The following is a 25,489-nucleotide window of genomic DNA, read 5'->3' as shown; positions in this document are numbered from 1 at the left end:
AATTATGCTCACTCTAACTCTCAATACTCTCATCTCTCAATTCTTCAACTCCCATTCTCTACATTATTTTGTGCATTTTTTTGTCTCCCAAAGAAATATTTAGAATACAATTTTGTATTTATAAACAAAGGAGAAGGAGAAAATAACTTTCTCTATTTTTAGTAATCTCATTGATACATTGATTCCTCTCTTGTTTTTATAGAGGAAGAGTACAATATGAAAGGAAAGAATAAAATAAACAAAGAAGAATATGCTTTATCAATTAGAATAATTCCATTTCTATACTTCCCCTCAAGCTGGCTTGAAGATATCTTTTATGGCAAGCTTGCTCATTAATTTTTCAAACGGATTTTTGTGTAACCCCTTTGTAAGAACATCGACGACTTGATCAATTGTTGGAATTTAGAGCATACAAATTACTCCATTATCAATTTTCTCCTTAATAAAGTGTTTATGCACCTCTACATGCTTAGTTCTATCATAGAGTACTGGATTATGGCCAATGAAAATTGCAACTTTATCCAGAAGTCTATTTATCCACATGACTTCAAAAATTTTGTGGGCAATTGAACGAAATTCAACTTCATCGTTGCTTCTGGCCATCACATTTTATTTTTTGCTCCTCCAAGTGACAAGATTACCTCCCACAAAAGTGCAATATCCCAATGTAGATCTTCTATTAGTAACACTGCCTACCCAATCTACATCTGTATAAGCCTCTATGTGAAGATGTTCATATTTTCTGAAGAGCAAACCTTTTCCAAGAGTTTCCTTTAGATACCTTAGAATTTCATAGGTAGCTTCAAAATGCTATGAACCTGGTGAGTGCATAAATTGGCTTGCTACACTTATTGCAAATGCTATATCAAGTCGAGTGTGGGACAAGTAGATGACTCTGCTTACAAGCCTTTGATATTTCTCCCTTTCTACCACATCTTTGGCATCGACAGGTTGAAGCTTCAAATTAGGTTCAATGGGAGTTTTAGCTATCTTACATCAGAGCATTCCTATTTCATTGAATAAATCTAGGACATACTTACGTTGGTTGACAAAGATTCCCTCCTTAGATCTTGCAAACTCCATCCCAAGGAAATATGTGCTAGTTTCCTTTTAAGTTCTTCAATCTCTCCCCTATTATCACCAGTCATTATTATATCCACATAGACAATTAAAATAGCCTTCTTATTGTCATCAGAGTGCTTGAAGAACACTATGTGGTCCACTTGGCTCTGAGTATAACCATAGCTTTTTATTGCCTTTTCAAACCTTTCAAACCACGCTCTTGGAGACTATTTCAGACCATACAAGAATTTTTTTAAATTGCATACCTTGTTAGTACTGAGACTCTTCTCAAATCCAGGTGGGAGGTCCATATACACTTCTTCCTCCAAATCGCCATTTAGGAAGACATTCTTTACATTGAGTTGGTGTAGAGGCCAATCAAAATTCATTGCAAGAGAGAGAAGGACTCAAATAGAGTTTATCTTTGACACTGGAGCAAAGGTCTCTTGATAGTCGATGCCATATGTTTGAGAGAACCCCTTGGCAACAAGTCTTGCCTTGTAACTCTCTATGCTTCCATTTGCCTTATATTTTACAGTGAAAACCCATTTACAACCTACAGTGGTTTTACCTCTCGGTAGCTCCACAATCTCCCAAGTCCCACTCTTTTTAAGAGCATTCATCTCCTCCTTTACTGCTAGCTTCCAATCCGGATCACCTAGAGCATCTTGAATTGTTCTTGGTACATACAACTTAGAAATATTTGAAAGAAATGCATTGTGGGTATTGAACAGTTTTTGAGAGGACAAATATTTGGCAATAGGATGTTTAGTACAAGATCTTACTCCTTTTCTAGTGGCAATGGGGACATCAAGATCAGAAAAATCAAATGAGGAAGAATTTAAAGGAGTAAGTTTAGAATTATCTTGAGTGGAAGAAGAACCATCATTCGAAGATGCCAACTGTTCAGTTACTAAAGGAATATTCGGATCAATAGCATTTCTTTGAGATTTTCTTATGATATAAAACTGAAGCTCAGGTTCCGGATTGCTTTGATCCGTTTGTAGTAATTATCCCCCTAGTTCCAACTCTATTACCAGTTTCCTTAGATTGTTTATCAGAGTAGAGTGGAATGTCAATCATATCAATCATGTTTGGAAGAGGTTCATAAATTTTCAAAAAATTATCTTCTTCTACATTATTCTCTCCCTCAAGATAATTTTTGGTAAAATAAGGTTGATTCTCCATGAAAGACACATCCATACTTATGTGTGTTTTCTTTGTCAAAGGATTAAAGCACTTGTACCCCTTTTTTATTTGGAGCATAACCAATAAAAACACATTTTCCAACCGTTGAATCTAGTTTGGATCGAAAAATTTGTGAAATGTAAACAAAAGAAGTGCACCCAAAAATTTTTAAAGGAAGATCGGAGTACAACCAGCACATAGGAAAATGGTTTTATAGAGAATTCAAAGGTGTCTCAAAGTTTTAAGACCCGAGTTAGTATTCTATTGATTAGATAACAAGCAGTTAAAACATCATCTCCCTAAAGGTATTTTGAGACATTCAAAGAAAACATAATAGTCCAACTTACCTCAAGTAAATGCCTATTTTTTCGTTTAGCTATGCCATTCTGCTAGGGAGTTTCATGATAGGTTGATTGGTGCAAAAAACCTTTTCTCTTTCAAAAATTCCCCTAAACATTCATTGAAATACTCTATTCCATTATCAAACCAAAAAATACAAATTTTTGTTTTAAATCGATTTTTGATCATATAAATGAAATCTTTGAAAAATCTTACTACTTCGGATTTCTTGTTAAACAAGTAAATCCAACATAGTCTAGTATAATCATCGATAAAAGTTACAAACTATCTTTTACTAGATAAAGTGGTAACTTTTAAGGGTTCCCAAATATCACTGTGAATCAAATAAAATGGTTTTGAAGAACGGTAAGGTTTGGAAACAAATTTAACACGACGATCTTTAGACAAATAGTAGCTTTCACATTGAAACATAGAACAATCCACACCTTTAAACAACTTAGGAAATAGGTGTCTTAAATAAGGAGATGGAGAAAATAACTTTCTTTACTGATTCCTCTCTTGCTTTTATAGAGGAAGAGTACAATATGAAAGGAAAGAATAAAATAAACAAAGAAGAATATGCCTAAGAATATGCTCTATCAATTAGAATAATTCCATTTCTACAGTATTATTCGAATCATAGTATTTACAATTTTTTGTAATCATGTTTGGCACATCCTATCATAATCCATCTTCTTCTCATCTTCCCTGCTCTCTTGGTCCTCCTCAAATCCCATCTTGCAAGGAATTTCAAGATCAATAATTTCTCAATTTTACAATCGCTTGTGATTCCAAACAGCTTAATAGTACTTCAATTTCAAAAACTAAACACCACCATGATGCATATCATTCCAAAACAAATATTTTAATATTGTGCGGATAGTGAAAAAGGACAAAGAGTTGTTAAACCCGGGAGCACTGGAATTGCACTTAGTTTGAATTGGAAACACACACGCGTGTGCACAGATGTTTTGTATCAATCAAGAACAACAAAACAGTAATAAAAAATACAGAAAACATAAACCAAACCACACGGAAACATCTGATTTATCCTGGTTCAGATCATTAGATTGAATGATCCTACATCAAGCACTCAAACCCTTCAAGAGCAGTCTACCTTTGAATTGAATGAATCAATACATGGCCTTACACATGAGTACACTTCTTGATCTTCCCGAGATTACAAAGAACTATCATTTATCTAGCCTTTCCTCTCACAATAGAATGCACTCATCTAATCATGCTATCAAACGACTAACCTCAGCCCTCTTATTTATAGGCTAAAGAGGCGAAATAACCTATACAATTATTGGGTTAGTTATTACTGATTTTACCCCCCAATACATTATTATCGTTGGAAGCTAACCGCCTAACTAAACCAGCCGCTTGACACATTTATTGCTTCAGTGACTCCTAGGGCTTACTCGAGGCAAACTTGCTAACAAGAGCAATATGTAAAAATGATTATGCATGTGAGAATGCAAGTGGAATTCGACATCTCCAACAAAACGCATAGAAAAATGAAAATAGCATTTAAGGAGTTTTTCATGGTGCCACCTAAACACAAATTAAAAGTGCAACTGGTCTAGTATGCAAGTATGCCCAAGAGTAAATTGAATTGAATTAGCTAAATCTTAGATTTAAGACTAAACATGAATTTGTCTTACTAGAAAAATAAGGTATGTGCACTACAAATTCCCAAAGTATTAAATCTTGTATCGAATCATTAAGAAGAAGCAATGCAACTTTATAAGAAAATACACTCTAAACTTGCTAAAAGAAATAGGCAAGCTCGAGTGCAAGCTTGCAAGTACTCCTCTAGTGCCTAATTGGAAGAATAGAGAAGAAAATAATGAAGAGCACCAAGTTTTTTTTTGTTTTCTTTTAATTAAGTAAAAAAAAGCATCAAGTTGATAGAGGAAGATTTCAATGCCTAGTGGGAAAATTAATCTACCTATCATATACACAGCCAGATATTGCATAAGCGGTAAGCATAATCAGTCAGTTTATGCACTCTCCAACCAAAAGGCATCTTGAAGCTGCCTATTAGATCCTAAGGTATCTCAAAGGAACGCCTGGGAAAGAGCTACTATTTAGGAAAAGCAAAGAAAAAGGAATGAGCTATGCAGATGCAAATTGGGTTGGATTCATTAAGGATAGAAAATCCACATCAAGGTATTGCACAAAACTATGGGGGAATTTAGTCACATGGAGAAGCAAGAAACAAGAAGTTATCTCATACAATAGTGCAGAGGTTGAATACCGAGCCATTGCACAGTGCATTTGTGAGGTAATTTGGATAGAAAGATTGATGAAAGATCTTTCCATGCCTATAACCTCTCCTAAACTACTTTATAGTGACAACAAGTTAGCCATAAGAATAGTAAATAATCCGGTTCAGCATGACCGAATGAAACATGTTAGGATTGGCAGGCATTTTGTCAAAGAAGAGATAGAAAAAGGAGACATAGGTTTGACTTATGTTCCTACTGAAGATCAAGAAGTAGGCATCTTGACCAAGTCTATGCAAAAACAAGGATTTGAAGTGATTAGAGCCAAGCAAAGAATGATGAACATCTATTCACTAGCTTGAGGGGGAGTCTTGGAAGATAAAAGAGATAAGGAAGAGGCCGGATGAGTGAGGTTCTCGGACGTGTGAAAGGATCACAACAAGTTGAACTTCTAGATGAAGAAGAAAAAGGATGAAAGAAATCTTGGAATCAACTAAGGATATCAAAGTTATATTAATCCAAATTTGTAAATTGGATAAGTTGATAGTTGTTGTTATCTGTTTCTGAAAAATATGTGAGAGCCTGTTCTCTTTGTTGTTTTCAAGCCATTTCCAGTTTTCAGTTTTCCAAAACAGTGAAAACATATTTATTTTGTTATTTTCAAAAATGAATTTTTGAAAACAAGAAAAAAATTTGTAAAGGAAACCCAAAATGTTGTTTTGAGTGTTTTTTTAGCCAAAACATGCTGAAAAATACCAAAACGTGGAAAATGGACACCCTCTCTCTCTCTCTCTCTCTCTCTCTATGCACTCACTGCCTACTCCACCATCTCCTTGTCCTCTCCGTTCTCCAGGCAACCAGCCATCGGCGACCAAGGCCTTTCTGATCATCACATCTACGTCACCATTGCCACTCGATAATCACTGCTAAGGCCCGACCACTGCCTCCAACGGCACTACGCTTGGCTACTGTGAAGCGCCACAACCACTACATCTCTGCCTCCTCTGCAATTTTCGGCCACTGCCTTTTCATCTTCTCTACCCTTTCTGTCCAAATCGGCTCTCTCTCTGCTCATTCCCGTCGTTGTGTATATATATATATATATGTACATGTATGCATGTATGTATATATTCGTGGGAGTTGGGTTTGGTTCAAAGTTTAAGCTTAAATCAATGGAGATTCAGCCGTTGGATCTTGCTAGTTTTTGGGTATGTTGGTCAATGGGGATAAGGTGTCGGGTGGCTGCATCTGATCATCGGAAACCACTGGCCACGGTGGCCGATGGCGACTGCTAGTGCATTTATGTGGGTGTTGGGTTTGGCAGAAAGTTTAAACTTAAATCTATGGAAATTCGGTCGTTGGATGTTACTAGTCTTTTGGTTGTTGGTCGATGGGGATGAGGGTGTTGGGTGGTTGCCTCTGATTGCCGAAAACCACCAACCACAGTGGCCGGTGACGACTGACAATGCGTTTTTCAGTTTTGGTCGAAAATTAAAAATTAGATCTATGAAAATTCAACCGTTAAATTTGGCTCATTTTTGTTTATGTCAACCCCCTTGGCTTGGCGCTTCTAATGGTAGGCTCTGATCGTGGGAATCTCCAGCCGGCGGTGGTCGCGGGCGACCGTTGGTGGTAGCAATTGTGGCTAGTTTAGGCTATTCATTGAATAAAATATCATAAAATAATTTTTCGCAAAATTCTAAAGTAAGCGTGTTTTTTAGTTTTTTGTTTTGAAAAATAATTTTTCAGAATAACAAAAAGAACGCAGTTTCAAAAATCTCAAAACAAACACTTAAACACAAAACTGAAAATGAATTCAAAACTCAAACTAGAAAACTGAAACACGAAGATAACACTACCTTAATTTCTCCTAACTAATTCTTTCAGTTCTAGTCTAGAAAAATTTTAAAAAAATAATCATACTTATATATGTAGTAATCATGATAAAGAAAAGGATCATAACAATTTAGTAACGTTAGTCAGAGTGGCTTATAAAAGATTTTGATAAGATGTCAAAATTAGATAGAACTCTACACACCTTTTATTAAATAGTTACTACTAGTATAAAGTTCTTTATGCATATTAGAAAAAAATTATGAAAAAACTAAGATATATTCTTACCATTGGTAACAAAAACACATTACTATGCAATTATTAGAGGTTTTTATCAAGCCACCAAGACTTTTTCCAGTGTTTATTGAAATGAAATGAGATGGAAATAAAAGTCGAAACAGAGAGAGAGAGAGTCTCTGAGAAGTATTATTGAAAATGAATTCAACCTCCTACAACAAACATAACTGAGGCTAGATTATATACTAGCCTCAACCGCCTCTTACACATCTCTTATACATCAGCACTTTAAATAAACATAATCCTCTACAGCTACAAACATAAACTGGCAATACAACCAACCAATAACAACAACATAAGAGATTACAAAGGAATATTATATAGCTAGCGGCAACAAATATACTATGTCAACACACTTCTCTTCCACATTTATTGTTCTAACTAATAATATTATTGATGTCCTTCAAAATATAAAATTAATGGTTAATTTAATTGGTCATATGGAGACAAAACTTCAAAAAATATATATACATTGAAACAAATACCTTCATTATTGTTTAGCTTCTATTTTAGATCCAATGCAAAAATAGTTAGTAATTTAAGTCTTCACGGATTTATATTCCTCTATTATGGAGATTGATACCACTTTATCAAAAGAAAGCGTAAAAAATTACTTCATCAAATCCATAGTTTATATAATTGCGTTGGTAAAATACAAAAATATTGGAGAATCATCATCCAATAAAACTAGTGGCAGAAATTGTAATAGTTTATTCTAAATGGTAAGTAAAATAACAAAACACGATACACAACTATCTCATGTCACTGAATTTACCAAAATAGATTTTTATTTACATAAACAAATGGAGTTTAGTGATGGAAAAATTAAATAATTTTGACATTTTGGCCTAACAAAATGGACACAGAAAAGCATATCTATTGTTTGCCACTTTGGCCAGTGATGCACTAACTTCTTCACTGTCCACAGTCCCATAGGAGCCTTATTTTTCTGCAGGTAATAAGGAACTAAATCCAAAGGGACCGAATCTTAAGTGAAATACATTGGAGATGTGCATATGTTTCAAAGATTGGTTGAATGCTAAAGATAGAGAACAATAAGCAAAATCTCCATAGAATTCTTGCAATTTGAAAAAACAAGAAATCAGCTCAACTGGCAATCACAACTAGATTTTGTAAACTTTTTAAAGTTTATAAATAGTAAATTATAACTCCTCATTTGGAAACATTTTGAAACAATAAAAATATTTTTTGGTATTGTTTTGAATGTACTATTATTTTAAATGTTAAACATTGTAAATCTGTACTTTGCATTAGGGAATATTTTGATACAATAAAAATATTTTAAGGTGCTATATAGTATATATTATTTCAGTGTATTATGATAAGGAATTATTTTGTAATTTTAAATTAAAAAATTGTTGGGCTGGCCCACTAAGGCCCTAGCAGGCCAGCCCATGATCGCCCAGTTGGCCAGCACAGCACAACCCATATACGTGTAGTCACACCCTTGAAAATCTGGGCATAACACAGCATGGCATTTAACAACTCTACTATTCAATGTGATCCTCAAATTGAGTCAGACAAATTGAGAAATCTTTGGGTGTTTCGATCTTTTTCATTTATTGTTCTTACATATTCTTATGTTATAACCGATTGTTCTTCTTGTCTTTCTGATTCCATGAGTGTGTAAGGATTTGATAGGAGTATTCTTCTTGTGTGTTCCTAATTTGTAAGTCTTAACGACAATAGGCAACCATACAATAAAAGATAGAACTAAAAATGAGGTCATCCATCCAACGGTTGCTGTCATTCCTATAGAGTATAAGATAAAGGAGATGCAATAAAAACAGTTTGGTCATATGAAAAGAAGACTACTAGATGCCCTTGGTGAGAACTATAGATGGAATGGAAGGCCAAGAAAAACTTGATAGAATGCTCTTAGTCATAACAAGGTTATAATGATTCTAATAGAAAATATGGTTATAGATGGAACGAGTTAAAATCCATATAGCAACCCGACATAGTCGGACAATGGCTTGCACAAATCGAGGCACAAATTGAGGTTGTCGTTGGCTTAAATTTTCAGCAAAATGCTTCTTGTCAATTCTAATGACTATCATCAATATTTTTGGCTTCTCTTTCTCTTGTGTTCACAAGAAAATATTAACTATACTCTAAATTAAGGAAGGAAGAAAAAAATTAACAAGAGGAAACTGCAATTGCTAATATGCCAATAACAAAATACTCAAAAGAAAGATTCTCTTTTCTTCACCTGTTAATATCAGCAATCAGAGGAGTAGTATATATGCTAGAACTAACTTCTGTCTGCCATCTCAGCTCCAAATGTTGAGGACACTGTGTATTCAACAATTCATCCTCATCCCTACACACAACCACAAGCAAATAACACAGGGATCCTCTGCAGTCAGGTAACATATATGCTTAACAGATTAATAGAGCAACTGAAACCATCTAAACTATCAATTTTTACATCACAGAAAATATAACGATGCAGGTATTCCTCACGGATAATAGTACAGCAATAATCAACAGTTCCAAGTAAATATAATGAATTATCATCAATGTCACTCAGAAACAACATATGCAGCGATTTACAGTTCCAATTAAAAGGAAATTAAAACAGAAACTGGAACCACAATTTCTTTACACAATTCAACCCCAACACTGACACCTCATATAATTCCCCTTATCGTTTCTCTTCCTCGCCCCTCTTCCTTTTTTTTTTTTTTTTTTTCTTTATATTTTCTCGCCAATTAAACTAAGGAAATTATGATCTAAAGGCGCAGAGTGCTTACAGGTTGGGATAACCAAGAGCATCGTCGGTCGCCTCGCGTTCCCGAAACTTGTTCTTTTTCGCCTCCTCCGAGTTAGCGCCGTGAATGAATCCTAAAGAAAACCCAATAATGAGCAAGCAAATCAAGAAAACTCTACACTTCTTCATTGAATCGCCGTTTCCAGTTAAATGCAAGAATAGAGAGAATCAAGCTATATGAGTGAGCGGTGAATCGGATAAAATGAGGCCTAGTTCTTGATCAAAACTTGCTGTGGTTCGAATGCATAATTATGGAGTTGAAAAAACCCTAGCTAGGGTTCTAGTCGGGATCTCCCAGCGATGCGAAATTGCAACCTGGAGCTGAGAAGATTCAGTCAGTTACAGAGTTCTGAGCAAAATATAGTGCTCGACTTTTGATTTTTATTTTTTCAAAAATAATACCATTTAAAAAACCCATAATTCTACTAACCCCAAATTATTTTCTTATTAGTGTAAATTACACTTATTAGGGGCACCACTCCTATTATTAAAAAGTAAAATAAATTAATTATTTTACTTAGTGTATTTTTTTCTTTTCATTTCTCTCTCATCTATTTTATTATAAAGAAATTAAAAAAATAATTAATAATAATTACCTATCATTATCAGTCATGATCAATTCTCAGTATAATCTTTTTAATGACAAATGTAATAATATGTAATAATAAATATATTTAAATTAAAATAAATTAATATTATTTATCTTAAATTTAATTAAACTAAAAGAATACGTAATTTACAAAAGTAGTGAAATTTAAAAGAAGTGTGACGGTTAATTATTTACTAATATTATTATTTATTTATTTATCAATAAAGAGACTCTTAACAATAGGTGTTGGGACTGTAATCATCTCTGGGTTCAAGCTATTCGGAAATGAGAGATGGAGGGAGGGGGCGTCGTTGCCATCGAAAGGAAGACTTAGCCAAGCCGAAGGAAAGAACAGAGATGGAAAAACAGATTGGGATGGAGGGAAAGAGAAATTGATACTTCACATCCTACATGCTCACATGACATTATAAAATCTTTTAATATCTTATGTTTCAATGTATAGTTTTTTTTAACAATTTTCCAAAAGGAAATGTAATACACTTAACAATTTATATATCTCATATAAAATATTTATACATAAAAATGCAAATGCAAACTAGAGTGGATCAAAATCCTTGAAATCTAGATCCGTGATTCAAATACAAATGAATTTGGATCAAATCATTAACTCAACAGTCTTAACCAGATTAAAAAACAGAAATCCAGTCTAGATCCAATCAATTGATGGGCCTGATAATAACAAAACAATATTACTGACATCGTCAATGCAATGTTACTTTTACTTTGAAAAAAAAACTATTTTCACAAATTGATCTTACAAGTCACAAGGAAACAATTTATGGTTAGTAACAAGACTCACCCTCTATAGTAAATTTTATAGAAAATGAGATATATTAATAAAATTAAAACTTTAGAACTAATTTAAAGCATGCAGAAATTTAACAACAATAACAAGGCTCCCAAACTGCGTTTTCATATCATTCACAAGCCATAACATAAATGCATTAAGCCCCGAGGTCAATTGAATGACAGGTTGAAATACGTGAGCAATTGTTCCAGATCAAATCACTTTAATATATATCCCAAACAGGCTGCACTTCAGGACTGTCATATTAAGGGTGCCTTCAAATTGCATTCACAGGGGAGAAATGCAAAAAATCTGAAGAAGCTTGAACTCTTTCACTTGAAATTGGCTAAACTTTTATGACAGAAGACGGAAAAAAAGTGACAATGGTATAATATACACAATGATCCTATTTGGCTACAAGAAGGGAACTCCTAGTTCCTGATGTCAATTAACACTAATGTGTCTGAATTGGATCGCTCGATTCTCCAGCATTGCACATGTGGCATTACAAGGCTACTACTAGGGTAGCTAATTACACACCACCGGTGAATCTTTCTTTGCTACCATGGCCATGCTAGCACCGAAGTTTTTAGGGAAATGGGGGCATTTATATTGGCCTGTAAGCAGGGAAGGTATGCTTCTCGTTGGAGCTGGAGTAAAATACCACAGCTGCCTTCATGGCAGATTGAGCTCCTCATTGGTCCCTCATCACCTACGTCGCGCCGAAGTTGAATGGTGATGCGCCTTGCTATCGTTATGTATCCTATCTGCATACATGGGCAGGCAAATGATCTCTCCAATCTCGTTCAGCAAGACATCCTCTGTGATGTTGTCCCTTATGCTTCGCATCACCTGTTTCAATGTAGATAGAAAATGCCTTCATCCGGTCAAATAGTGGCAGCAGGATGGAGAAAACGCAACTAGACAACAATGGTGATGAGGAGCAACCTTCTTGTAGGTATTAAAATCATTCGGAGTTGCTTTATCTGTCCTGATGCGCATACAAACCCATACATCATCCTCGGAATTCCAAGAGCACTCAATAATTTTTCCCGAGTATGAGGCAGGATCAGAATCATCTGCAAGTCAGAAAATACATCCAGGGAATGTAGACCAGATAAGAATAAGAAATCAGCTGATATACAGAAAGGAATACTTTTAACAAATTAGACCACAAGCATGCATGATGTGAGTACAAAAAGGCAGATTAGTTTGAGAGAAAAAGAGTGTATCCAGAAAAATAACTTGATTCAAGACACAAAATCCAGGAAAATATAATCCACTTTGGGACTGGAGAGGTAAAAAGGATATCCCGAAGAAATGATCTGATCCAAGACAAATAAGTACAGTTTTGGAGATATTCCAATTTCACTGGCAGCTATGTGTCCATGAAAATAACATCTTTTAATAAGTAATTTTCCGGAAAATAGATTCCACTTTGGAGACTCCAGCTCCAAAGTGGATTCTCAAACAACATAAACAAGAACTGTCAGTACAACATCAACAGAAATTAGAACTAATATCCAGCTAACAAAATGACAAATTCATAACCCTTTTAACTGGGTGATCCAAAATATTCATCTCAGAATTTCAGAAAAAGAAATATAAGTTAAGAGCAAGCGAAAATATCAGGTACTCAAAGATCATTTTCTGGCAGCAACACTTCAGTAAATAAATCTTCTTCTTGGGCCCAATTTGCAATTTAGTGCTACTCTTTGAACTACGTCAACATGCAGTTGTATATTTTAATAGAAACAAAAGGTGTCCTTGTGGTGGCAGTCTGCATGTTTAGCCATGCTCATGGATCGTAGCTCTCCAGTCATCTCCATCCATTGGCTACTTATAGTCGCCATCTTCATACGATAATAACTACTGAAACTACTGCAAATATTTTTTTTGTTGTTTCTTGAAATTACAGTATTTTGAGCCAAATATCAAATAGTTTTCAGAACTATTTCATCAAGCATATTTTCCCAAGTTTATCTAGTTTAAAAACCCAAAAAAAAAAGTTTCGGGAACCACGACCAAATGGACCGAAAAGGCTTGCAGGAATGAGTTGACAAGTTCAAGATGCTCCTGCAGTGAAACAGTGCAAAATGTGTTTCTATTTTCAACATGAAGCCATAGGACATCAAACAAATAAGAAACCACCTACCACTAAATACAACATTGTTCCCTTCCATCAGCTTCTTCTTCCCTCGTTCATACAAAAAAAGTAGCTGGCGGCTATCGATTATCTGTTGAGACAGGTAAACATGGACCGTAAAACATGCAACTGAGAGAAAATAGCACAAAATGGACACGGAAAGACATCAATTTAAAAGAAGACAACCTCAAAGAGAAAGTCAACTGAGTTCATATTGGCATATTTCCACTTTAAGAGTCCTTCATGTGTTCGAGGAATGTAAGCATCATCCCAGCCCTGAAACATATAAAGGCCATCTGTGACCAACATTGTCTACAACAGTGAACTAAATCTGGTTGTTGAGAAGATTGTAATTGGCTTCTAGATTATGATTACAAAAACCAAGTTCAGACATGTCTGGAAAGAATACATATTGTGCAGCAGAAACAAGGACATGTTCAATCAACTAAACAGGCTACTTATATATTATTCATCCAGCATATCTATCAAAAGCAAGAGCACATCCAAGCCAAATATTCAGTTGAATCAGATCAGGAGCACTCATTACTGGCACCTTAGAGAGAATCCTAGACTTGTATATGAACTTAGGATCATATCTTTTTACACCACCAAAAAATCTTGAAAATAAAGACAGTTTAGTGAATCGGTATTGCAGATGGATAGACCAAATGAACAAAACATTCTAAAAGCTATACAAAAATCATCATAATATTGTTGTAAATTTACCATTGAGTACCTGAAAGATGAGACCATCTGCCTCATGGGAAAGCCTTGGAATGAACTCCCTTAAAAGTTTGGTAACAGTAGAAAGCAACCAAAAATCCTTCCTCCTCACCTGTTAAACTTCTCCAGCAAATCAATGACCAGTCCTAGATACAAAATGAAACTAGTTCTTAGTTTAACTGCACAAGGCTACCAAACATACCCTGAATGGCTCCATGTCATATCTGTAATATGGATTTCTACTCTGGTATATATATTGCCTCTCATAATTCCGAGGTTCAATCACTTCTTTCTCAAGCATTTTCCACCGTTCATAAAAGGGCCGCTGCAAGTCATTTGCAGTTATCTCACAATTACAAAACTGGGATAGCAGAACTTCTAGAGAAAGATTTAATATACAATTAAAAAATTCCATTTACTACACATTAATAACCCAAAATTTCAATATGATTTGCAGAATGCCAATTCAAGTTAACTGCAAGTGTGTGAAATCATTTATTGTAACTTACACAAGCAGGCTTATTATATTGCTCATACAGGTTTGAGAAATTGATCTATCTCATCAACCATTGTCTGGTGTGGTGATGAGGCCTCAATAACATAAAAAAATGGCAACCTAACTACTACCTCAGGGTTTTGTTTTTATTTTTCCTTTCTATTGACAAGCTAGCCAGTCTTGTACAGTTTAACCACAAGCAAACATCTTGACTTTAAAAGTCAAAATGAATCTAGATGGACGCAAGCATATTATCAGAAGTCGTTTTAAGATTTGGTATTCTGTATCAAAGCTGACAATCTCCCTCTAATCATCTAATAACAGTAAACCCCAATTTCCAGATAGGAACTTTGATGGGCAAAGATGCTATAACACAGGATCCAAGAATAAAACTTAAGAAGGATCAATTCTGAACCCTTTTTGCACTGAATAAGAAGTAGGCTCACAATTTCTTTTACCTCTATCACAGAAACTTGATTGATAGCCATCAGATCATAGATCAGGTATCTTCTTTCCTGCTTCTGTGATTCTGGCAGAGTATCAATTATCATCTCCCCATCAAGTAATGTAAAGTGGTGAGTCTTCTCAGCCAAGGCCTTATAAGAAAAATGTAATTAAATCAGGTTAGATCATTAGCATGGAAAATACTCTTAAAAAGGATCAAAGACCAAAAAGCTTCCTCAAGGCAGACTATATGAGTACATACTTCAGTAGTGCTTTTACAAGGAAATCTCATCTGGACCCTTCGGAAATTAAAATTCCTATCAATTAAGTAACAACCATCCATGGTAATCAGCATCATATATCGTGTTCCATCTGCTTTCCATGTGGCATAGTAATACCTTTGCCTTAACAATTGTAGGTTGTCCCTGCAATCCATAATAACAATAATCACAAGAATGACATTACTATTAGATAACAAGACCATAGCCAACAAAGAATGTTCAGTAGAAGTATCATAATACAAACACCATGAATCAAATTGTGCTGTTCTGAGGAGAAAAATATGCTATTCCACAAGCTCACAGGGAATACACAATTACCATAATTTTTCTCAGATGGTACGTGTGTGATATCTGTGACACATCATTCATTTCAAACCAGGTAAGAGATTTCTTTAGGGAATAAAGGCTTCAGTAATCATATTCAGTTTTTCCTTGACAAATAGCTTCAAATTGGAAAATGAAAGCCTCTGATGAAAAGAACCTCAATCCTTTTCAAAAGGGAATTGTTGTATCTACAAACATGGAGAATGTTGATAGCAACATAAACAGCAATTGCAGAGGGGTGAATTGGTATTTGACTGAAAGCACAAGGGCTTTGACAGTCACAGCATAAAAGATAAGGGCCAAATATGTTAAGCCCAAAAATTTTGGGATATTTAGAAATTTTAAAATTTAGCATTTTTTGCAAAATTCAAAATATAAATAAATAAATATTATATATATATATAAATACAAAATAGAAGTTGGCCCGTGGAAATGTGGTCATCCCCCGTTTACATTTCAGCCCACCAGAATGGTGGGCCACATAAATTACTGTGCCCCCACATGGGGTCCAATGACTGATCTAATATGGCAACAGCACCCTAATATAGAAAGGACTCAAACAAACGAGGCCCTCATATTCGCCCCTGCTCTCTCTCTCTCTCTCAATTAGTCTCTATATGCACTATAAAATCCTAACCTAACCCTTCAATCTCACTCTCTCTCGCTCTCCTCCGATTGTTACCTCACTATACTGTTGTGCTTAACCCATACTTTGCTAAGTAGGGAAATTGGTACCCACGCTAGTATAGGGTTAGACTCGACCTCAGTGAGTGGTGTACGAGGCACGTCTGTTCACTTTTTGTGTTATGGCTTTTTGTTAGTGTGTATGGGTGTTGTGCATTGCCAGTGCATCATTGTGTTCATTTTCTCATTGTTCTTTTGTTTGTTATGAGCATGTCCTAATATGGGATTTTGAGACAATGAATTTGTACCATGCCTGTGATGTGGGCTTGATGGACTGGTCTTAAGCTTTGGCATTTTTTATGTTTCTTATTTGGTTCTTATGCACCATATTCAAGTTATTCATCCTATCCCAATGATCATTTGATTCAGATTTATCTAGGGATTTTCTAGTCATTCATTCATTTGAATGATGTGTCATTTGATATTCAATTATTACATGCTTGTGCATCTCGAGTGAGTCCCCCTACCTTCCTTGGGACACATATTAGTCATGAATCCACCATAGATAAGTATTGAGAATAAAGCAAACACGTGCTAAATGTAATGAGCTCTCTTTTTCTTTTTTCTTATCCCTTTTAGAATTGAGGTGGTTGTGCTATTTAGACATCCAGCAACCTGAGGTTGTCACTGTAAGGGAAACATTCTCTTGTTTCCCTTTATCAATGGCTTAGGGAGGATACTTGTTTGTCTTTTAAGATTATTCAAGATTTCTATTCTCACCAACCAACCTATTGATGTTATGTCATTACCCCTTGACACCCAAATACCAAATGTCACTGAATCCTTTACCAACACTTTTGCGACCTACATGATATTCAGAGAGATGCATTTTTAAGTAATGAAAATCATAATAATGTTGATCGTGTGCATTACATGAATTTGGATTTCGATGAAGGATATTATGTCATGACATGTGTGCATTCTGAATTTTACCTGAAACATTCTTTCAAGAAACTTCATACTTGAGCTACTGGACCTTTCACTGTTAGCTAAAAGCTTGGGCATAAAGCATATTTACTTTGATTTTACTTCAGATTGGAAAAGAGTAGCCATTGAGTCTTGATCAACTTCTTCTCTTTCATCTTCATGATATGGGAAGAGATCAGCAATATTAAAGGTAGCAGAGACACCATAATCCCCAATAAGCACAATTTTGTAAGTATTATTGTTGACGTGTTCGTAATACAAAACTGTTCCTTTTTCAGATGAATTCATACTAGGCCTCCTTTTTCAAACCTTATGGACTTCTTGAGCTTGTTTGCTTGCCTTTGTTATCTTGTTGTCTATTGAAGCATTCCCTCTCATATTTATTTATTTTATCAGTAAATAAATGTATGCATTGATCAAAATGGACTATACAAATACACCGGGCATACCCAGGAGAAACAAAAGGAGGCCTAGTATGAATTCATTTCTTCATGAAGTTTCTTGATCTCCTTAAAACGGTTTTCAGCAGCATCAACACTGAATTGGTGTGGAGTTGCTAGTGGTATGAGAACTAGAGGACTTATTAGTTGTCTTCCATATGCAACCTCAAATGGGCATCAACAAGTGGCTTGGCTAATCGATTTATTATAACCAAACTTCTCTTGAGGTGGTACCACATCCCATTTTCAAATATGTTTCCCAACAAAATTGTGCACGATAGTTGCGATATTCCTATTCACAACCTCAATCTGACCATCAGCTTGAGGGCAACTTACAGGACTAAATTGCAATTGAGCCCCCACCCTTCTGCAAACTGTTACCAGAGATGACTCAAAAATTTCACCAATGCGCCTGACAATGAATGCGTTTGTATCTAGTCCTAAGGTCAATCTTGAAGAAAACACCACCACCGTGCAATTGGTCTAATAATTCAGTGGGGCGAGGATTTGGAAATCAGTACTTGATAGTGATCTAGTTCACATCTCAACTGTCAATACACATTCACCACAATCCATCTTTCTGGAGCACTAACAATCTAGGAACAACACAGGGACTAGCACTTTCTCTATCTAACCCTTTCTCCAAGAGTTCCTAAACTTGATAGTGAAGTTATTCTAGATTCTGGAATAACAAAATCTAGAATAAACTCAATTGTGTAATGGTCATTCTATTTTTTTTATTTTTTAACTTTGTGATGTAATTTGATGTTATTTTCAATTAAATCAAAGTTGAAACGTATCAATAATGCAACATAAACCAATAATATAATGGAATGACAAGTGAAATATAGAATTAAGCATGAGAAAACAATTGTTGTAGATCAGTTCTAGGTTCAAACTTTAATAAGACCAAAGCAACAAATATTAAATTTTTTAAAACATTAATAATAATAATTAATAAATATTTGAATAACAAATAATCAAATATTAACATAAATACTAAATTAAATAACAAAAAAACAAAAAGAAAACAAAAGAGGCAAATAAGGCGGAGGGTGAGTTGCTGCTGCTACTGCTTGCTTACTGTTGACCGAATGAGGCTGAGGGTGAGAGAGGAAGATGAAGCTGCAAGAGACAACCAGAGTGTGGCGGTGTGCGAGCACGAGACGGTGGCGACGGCGATGGCGACTCTGCAACTGCAAGACACAGTGGCGGCGACGACTCTACAATTGCAAGAGACCGAGACGATGGCGGCGTGCGAGCACAATAGAGGTGACGGCGACGACGACTCTGCAATAGACTGTCGGTGGCAATGCGCGCGAGAGAGAAGGGGTATCGGGTAAAGGGAAACAAAACCCTAATAAATTTATACTAAATCGATTCACGCGGCCCAGGCAGCCGATTAGGCCATAATCGGCCAGGAAATTCAAGTGGCTAGGCGTCCGCCTTGGCCGCCTAGGCGTCACCCTGTACCGATTAGCCGGCCAGTGCCTAAGTGGCTGATTTGGCCATAATTGCGGCAGCCAGCGCGTTTTAGTTCACTGCATAGGTGGCAGTCCAAGAAGGATCTCATTAAGTACAATGCCATTGAATTCCTCAAGGAACGATTTGACTTCATCAAGTAAGAGCAGGGATGCATGATTCTCCTCAACAACGAAAAGGAGGCAAACTATACTCAATTTTTTATACGTGTTGTTGAGGTGGGACCTAGTGATCAATGCATTATTGCCATAGAAGCCTATCGATCGTACTATTGAAGATGACCTAGAAACAAGTGGCATGCACCCATGGGAATGATATTACACCAGATTTCATCTTGGTACCACTTGTCAATTGAGAAATAGACAAGGCAATGTTTGGTGACCTCCACTTCATTACCCATCCTCAACCATTGCAATTCATAAGGGAAGGATGGTCTTCAATTGGGAGCTTCAACTTTTCGACCATAGAACTGGCAACTATTCTTTTTGCAGCTTCCACTATCAACGATAACATTATAAACCTTTCCCATCAATGCACACCATGTGTGGAAGATATTGTGTCAAACGCCAACCCTATTCTTCAAGAAGCATGGAACTAGAACTTCAACATATAACAAAAGTCTAAACAAGGTTGAGAAAAATATATTTCTCTAATTCCTAAGATTATACGTACATTCCCCTTTTCTCTTTATAGAGGAAGAGAATAATACAAAAGGAAAATAACAAAAAAGAAAAGGAGAATATACACAGAATATACATAGATTCTAAGTTATACAAAGAATATTCTACATTCAAAAATACTTCTATTTCTACACTCCCCCTCAAGCTGGCTTGAAGATATCTTCCATGGCAAGCTTGCTCACAAGTTTCTCAAACTGAGTTTTGTGTAATCCTTTTGTAAGAATATCAGCCACTTGGTCAACTGTTGAAATGTAAGGCATACAAATTACTCCATTATCAAATTTTTCCTTAATAAAGTGTTTATCCACCTCTACATCCTTCATCCTATCATGGAGAATTGGATTATGAGCAATAGAGATTGCAGCTTTATTATCACAATAAACTTTAGCTGGTAGGGAAGTGGAGACCCTCAAGTGTGATAGAAGCCTCTTTATCCACATGACCTCACAAATACCATGGGCAACTGCACGAATTCGGCTTCAACACTGCTTCTGGCCACCACATTTTGTTTCTTACTCCTCCAAGTAACAAGATTACCTCCCACAAAAGTGCAGTACCTTGATGTAGATTTTCTTTTAGTTATACTGTCTGCCCAGTCTACATCTGTATAAGCCTCTATATGAAGATGTCCACATTTTCTAAAAATTAGACCTTTCCAAGGGGTTCCCTTTAGGTACCGCATAATTCTGTAGGTAGCTTCAAAATGTTGTGAACCAGGTGAGTGCATAAATTGACTTACAACACTTACAGCAAATGCTATGTCTGGTCGAGTATGGGATAAATAGATAAGTCTACCCACAAGTCTTTGATATTTCTCCCTTTCTACCACATTCTTGGCCTCGGCAGGTTGAAGTTTTAAGTTGGGTTCAATGGGAGTTTCAGCAACCTTACACCCAAACATTCCTCTTTCATTGAGTAAATCCAGAATGTACTTACGTTGGTTGACAAAGATCCCCTCTTTAGATCTTGCAAATTCCATCCCAAGAAAGTACTTTAAAGGGCCCAAGTCCTTGATCTCGAACTCATGAGCTAATCTTCTCTTAAGCTCTTCAATCTCTCCCTTGTCATCACTTGTCATTATTATATCATCCACATAGACAATTAAGATTGCTTTCTTATCGTCACTAGCATGCTTGAAGAACAATGTGTGATCTGCTTGGCTCTGAATGTAACCATAGCTTTTCATCGCCTTTCCAAATCTTTCAAACCATGCTCTCGGAAACTGTTTTAGACCATACAAGGATTTTTTTAAACAACATACCTTGTTTGTACCAAAGCTTTTCTCAAATCCTGGTGGAAGATCCATAAACACTTCTTCTTCTAAATCACCATTTAGGAAAGCGTTATTTACATCAAATTGGTGGAGTGGCCCATCAAAATTCACTGCAAGGGAGAGGAGAACTTGAATAGAGTTTATTTTAGCTACTAGAGTAAATGTTTCTTGATAGTCGATGCCGTATGTTTGGGTGAATCCCTTAGCAACCAGTCTTGCTTTGTATCTTTCTATGCTCCCATCTGCCTTACATTTTATAGTAAATACCCACTTACAACCTACCGTTGTTTTGCCTTCTGGTTTGTTCACAATCTCCCAGGTTCCATTCTTTCTAAGAGCACTCATTTCCTCCTGGACTGCTAACTTCCAGTCTGGGTCACCAAGGGCATCCTAAATTGTTCTTGGGACATGCAAGTTAGAAATATTTGAAAGAAAGGCCTTATGATGATTAGACAATTTTTGATATGACAGGTACTTAGCAATTGGGTGTTTGGTACAAGATCTCACTCATTTCCTAGGAGCAATAGGAACATCAAGATCGGACAAGTCAAATGAAGAATAATCTGAAAGAGTGAGTTTAGAATTACCATGAGAAGAAGAAGTACTATCAGAAGACCCATCATTCGAAGACGTCGATTGTTCAATAGTTAGAGGAATATTCGGATTGATAGTATTCTTCAGGGTTTGCCTTCTAGTATAAAACTGAAGCTCCGGTTTTGGAATATTCTGATTTGTTTGTGGTAATTCTCCCCCTAGTTCCAATCCTATCATGCTAGGCACCTGTGAACAAGACACACCCTGTTCCACAATGTTTGGGACATTTATATCCTCAAGTTGTTTATCAGAGTGGAGAGAAGCACCAATCATGGTAGGACAAGGATCATAGAGTTTTAAGGAATTATCCTCCTCAACACTAGAATGCAAAAAATTATCTTCTTTCTAAATATGCTCCCCTTGAAGATGATTTTTGGGAAAGTAGGGTTGAGTTTCGAGGAAAGACATATCCATACTAATATAAGTTTTTTTGTGACAGAATTAAAGCATTTGTACCCTTTTTTATTTGGTACATAACCAAGAAAGACACATTTTTCAGCTGTGGGATCCAATTTGAAACGAAATATTTGAGGACCATAAACAAAGCAAGTGCATCCAAAAACTTTTAAGGGTAACTTAGAATATATACGGCATAGAGGGAAGAGTTGTTTTAAAGAGTGTAAGGGAGTTTGAAACTGTAGAACACGAGTGGGCATACGGTTAATGAGATAGGAAATAGTTAAAATTGCATCACCCCAGAGATATTTAGGGACATTCATAGAAAACATAATGGCCCTGGCAACCTCTAGTAGGTGTCGATTTTTCCGTTCAGCAATACCATTTTGTTGGGGAGTTTCACGGTAAGTGGATTGATGTAAAATTCCTTTTTCCTTAAAAAAAACCCCCAAATATTCATTAAAATATTAAGTGCCATATCAGATTGAAGAATACAGATTTTTGTGTTAAATTGAGCTTCAATCAGATGGAAAAAATCCTTGAAAGTTCTAGGCACATCTGATTTCTTTGCAAGTACGTAGACCCAACAAACTCGAGTATGGTCATCAATAAAAGTAACAAACCATTTTTTGCCAGACAAAGTGGAGACCTTAGAAGGGCCCCAAACATCACTATGTATCAAATAGAATGGTTTTGAAGGACAATAGGGTTTTGGAAGAAATTTAACACGATGATCTTTGGATAAATGACAACTCTTGCATTGAAACATAGAAGGATCCACTCCTTTAAACAACGTAGAAAATAAATATTTCAAGTAAGGAAAACTAGGATGGCCTAGCCTAAAATATCATTGCATTATTTGATTAGAAACAGAAATAGAACTAATACCACTCAACCCGTGAGCTTTTTTATTACGCAAGACATCCCCATCCAAATAGTAGAGCCCGTTTATTTCTCTAACACTACTAATCGTCTTCCCCGAGTTCTTGGCCTGAAAAATGCAATAGGAATAAAAAAAAGATAACACGACAGTTAGAGTCTTTGGAGAGTTTACTAACAGATAGAAGATTACAGGCAAGTGTAGGAACATGGAATACTGATTGAAGATCAATATTGTCAGAGAGTTTAATGAGACCTTTACCTGCAATAGGTGAAAGACTACCATCAACTATTCTTATTTTTTCACTACCAAAACAAGGAATATACGAGTTGAATAGATGCGATAAACCAGTCATATGATCATATGCTCCTGAATCAATGATCCATGGAACAGATTGAAAAGAGCTAAAAAGGGCAAAGGAATTTCTACCTAAATAGGCCAATGAACAATTGGGGGTACCAGGGGACAAATTAGGCTTTAGCAGTTGTAGAAGTTGATCAAGTTGCTCTTTGTTGAATGGTCCTGAATGGTCCTACATCAACTTCATGGGCAGTGCTTCCAATTGGCTGGCTTGCCATGAAGCACCCAAAAGGTCTCCCGAGTATGGCGTGGTTTATTGCAATGATCACACCAAACACGAGACTTTTCTTCCGCCTTTCGTTGACCCACTTTCACCACTCTTTAGCATCAGCAGTAATGAGCGCCATATTTTCAGGTAACCCACTTTCACCACTCTTTTTCTTGCCCAACATAACCAGTCTTCGGCTTTCTTCACACCGAACTTCAAAAAAAGCTTCACTAAGAGACGAGAGTGGATTTCTACTGACGATCCTCCCTCGGACTTCATCATACTCAACATTGAGTCCACCAAGAAACTTAAAGACTCGGTTAGCATCTACCATTTTCTGATAATATTTGCAATCTTATGTGTTTTTCCACTCATATGTATTGAAGAGATCCAAGTCCTGCTAAATGCGCTTTAAAGAATTAAAATATATGGTGACAGTATCACTACCTTGTCGAATCTCACCGAGTTTCAAGTTAAGCTCGTAGATTTGGGATTGATTCCCCAAATTGGAATACATGGCAGTGACTTCATCCTATAGTTCCTTTACTGTAGAGAAGCACATATAGTTTGAACTTATCTCTTCCTCCATGAAGTTAACAAGCCACATCATCACCATTGAATTCTCGGCATCCCAAATGTTATACAGTGGGTCTTTACTGTCTAGGGCTGATGTGGCGCCAGTCAAATAGCCAATCTTTCCCCGACCTTGAATGTACATACAAATAGATTGCGACCAACGCAGGAAATTGGTACCATTGAGACGAATAGTCGTTATCTGTACCGGATGTGAGTTGGAGAGTTTTGGGGAACTCGAAATTGATCTTGAGAAGAGTGGGATTGCTGGGTCAGAGTGGCTGAAGATGTAGATTCAGTCATGGTGGCTGAAAAAAAGGATCAGGGCAGCAGAAGCAAGACGGAGCAATAGCCGAATCTGCACACAGTGACCGGATCTAGACCAGCTAGCAGTGACCCATAGATCTGGGCGCTTGGATCTAGGTACCCAAGTGCCCAATCTGAACAATAGAAACCAGATCGTATCTGGGTGACAGAAACAACGAAGAATAGAAACCAAGGGCGGATTTGATGCGCGAACTGGGGCGGCTCTGACGCGCAGCTCGCGAACTAGGGCAGCACGAACATGACCAAGGACGGGGGATAGGAGCGGTTCCAATGTGCGATGTAGAGGCGGCAACAAGTACAACGACAAATGCGACAAATAGTAGCCGACCTTCGCGAGAGGCTAGGAGGCTACAGCCGTTCTAGAGGTGGGGACCCACTGGAAAACGATGACGACTGTAGAGGCGGCGACAGTCGGGATGGCCGAATCTTAGAGGCGACGGCCGGTGGTAGCCTGAGGATGTAGCGGTGAGGTGGCCGATGAAAGGGAGGCGGCAGTGCTTGGGTATAGCAGAGAAATAGGAGAAATTCAGGTTTTACAGTGAACGACTGTAATTTAATCCCTAGTTCCTGCTCTAATACCATCTAAACAAGGTTGAGAAAAATATATTTCTCTAATTCCTAAGATTACACGTAAATTCCCCTTTTCTCGTTATAGAGGAAGAGAATAATACAAAAGAAAAATAACAAAAAAAAGAAAGAAGAATATACACAGAATATACATAGATTCTAAGTTATACAAAGAATATTTTATATTAAAAAATATTTCTATTTCTACAAAAAGATTCCCCAAGGTCGTCATAAACAATTTCTTCATCTTCCTCCATTGAAGGGGACTAGTCTTTCTCAACTTCCATCTATTGGGTTTGTGATTTACTCCCTCTCCAAAAAGTGAGATGATGCATTGATTTGGACATGTTCAATAGCAATGTAAATCCTTAACATTTGAAGCACTTTCTAGTACTAGTGCTGGGAGGATGATTTGATCCTATTTCTTTGTCACCTTTGGGAATTTTCTTTGATGGTTTAACTTTTGAGGATGAAGGCCTTGAGGTTTGAGCCCCCCCCCCCCCCCCCCGGTTGGTAGCATTCTCCATATGCGTTGGGGAGGTA

General features: G+C 36.5%; 2 protein-coding genes across 6 annotated transcripts in view; both read right to left on the bottom strand.

Moving 5' to 3' along the window:
* LOC127788565 (protein DEFECTIVE IN EXINE FORMATION 1) overlaps positions 1-10,084 on the bottom strand; it is a 41,815-nt gene extending 31,731 nt beyond the window's left edge. Inside the window, exons 1-2 of the mRNA XM_052317006.1 lie at positions 9,728-10,084; positions 9,184-9,294 (exon numbers count right to left, since the gene is read on the bottom strand). Coding sequence (XP_052172966.1) covers positions 9,184-9,294; positions 9,728-9,873 — 257 coding nt within the window. The 5' untranslated portion in view covers positions 9,874-10,084. The remainder of the gene's footprint in view (positions 1-9,183; positions 9,295-9,727) is intronic.
* Positions 10,085-11,166: 1,082 nt separating this feature from the next.
* The window catches only part of LOC127788268 (uncharacterized), a 109,871-nt gene continuing 95,548 nt past the window's right edge, over positions 11,167-25,489 (bottom strand). For all 5 annotated transcript variants that reach the window (XM_052316391.1, XM_052316388.1, XM_052316390.1 and 2 more), the window contains 8 exons: positions 15,213-15,375; positions 14,965-15,102; positions 14,213-14,335; positions 14,024-14,122; positions 13,474-13,563; positions 13,297-13,378; positions 12,090-12,220; positions 11,167-11,993 (listed from right to left, as the gene is read on the bottom strand). In XM_052316391.1, the coding sequence (XP_052172351.1) occupies positions 11,850-11,993; positions 12,090-12,220; positions 13,297-13,378; positions 13,474-13,563; positions 14,024-14,122; positions 14,213-14,335; positions 14,965-15,102; positions 15,213-15,375 (970 nt within the window). In that variant the 3' untranslated portion in view covers positions 11,167-11,849. The remainder of the gene's footprint in view (positions 11,994-12,089; positions 12,221-13,296; positions 13,379-13,473; positions 13,564-14,023; positions 14,123-14,212; positions 14,336-14,964; positions 15,103-15,212; positions 15,376-25,489) is intronic.

Source organism: Diospyros lotus, chromosome 13 (assembly GCF_014633365.1).
Source record: "Diospyros lotus cultivar Yz01 chromosome 13, ASM1463336v1, whole genome shotgun sequence".
Lineage (NCBI taxonomy): Eukaryota > Viridiplantae > Streptophyta > Magnoliopsida > Ericales > Ebenaceae > Diospyros > Diospyros lotus.
Note: the sequence above shows the minus strand (reverse complement) of the source record. Positions and strands in the feature narration are given on the sequence as shown.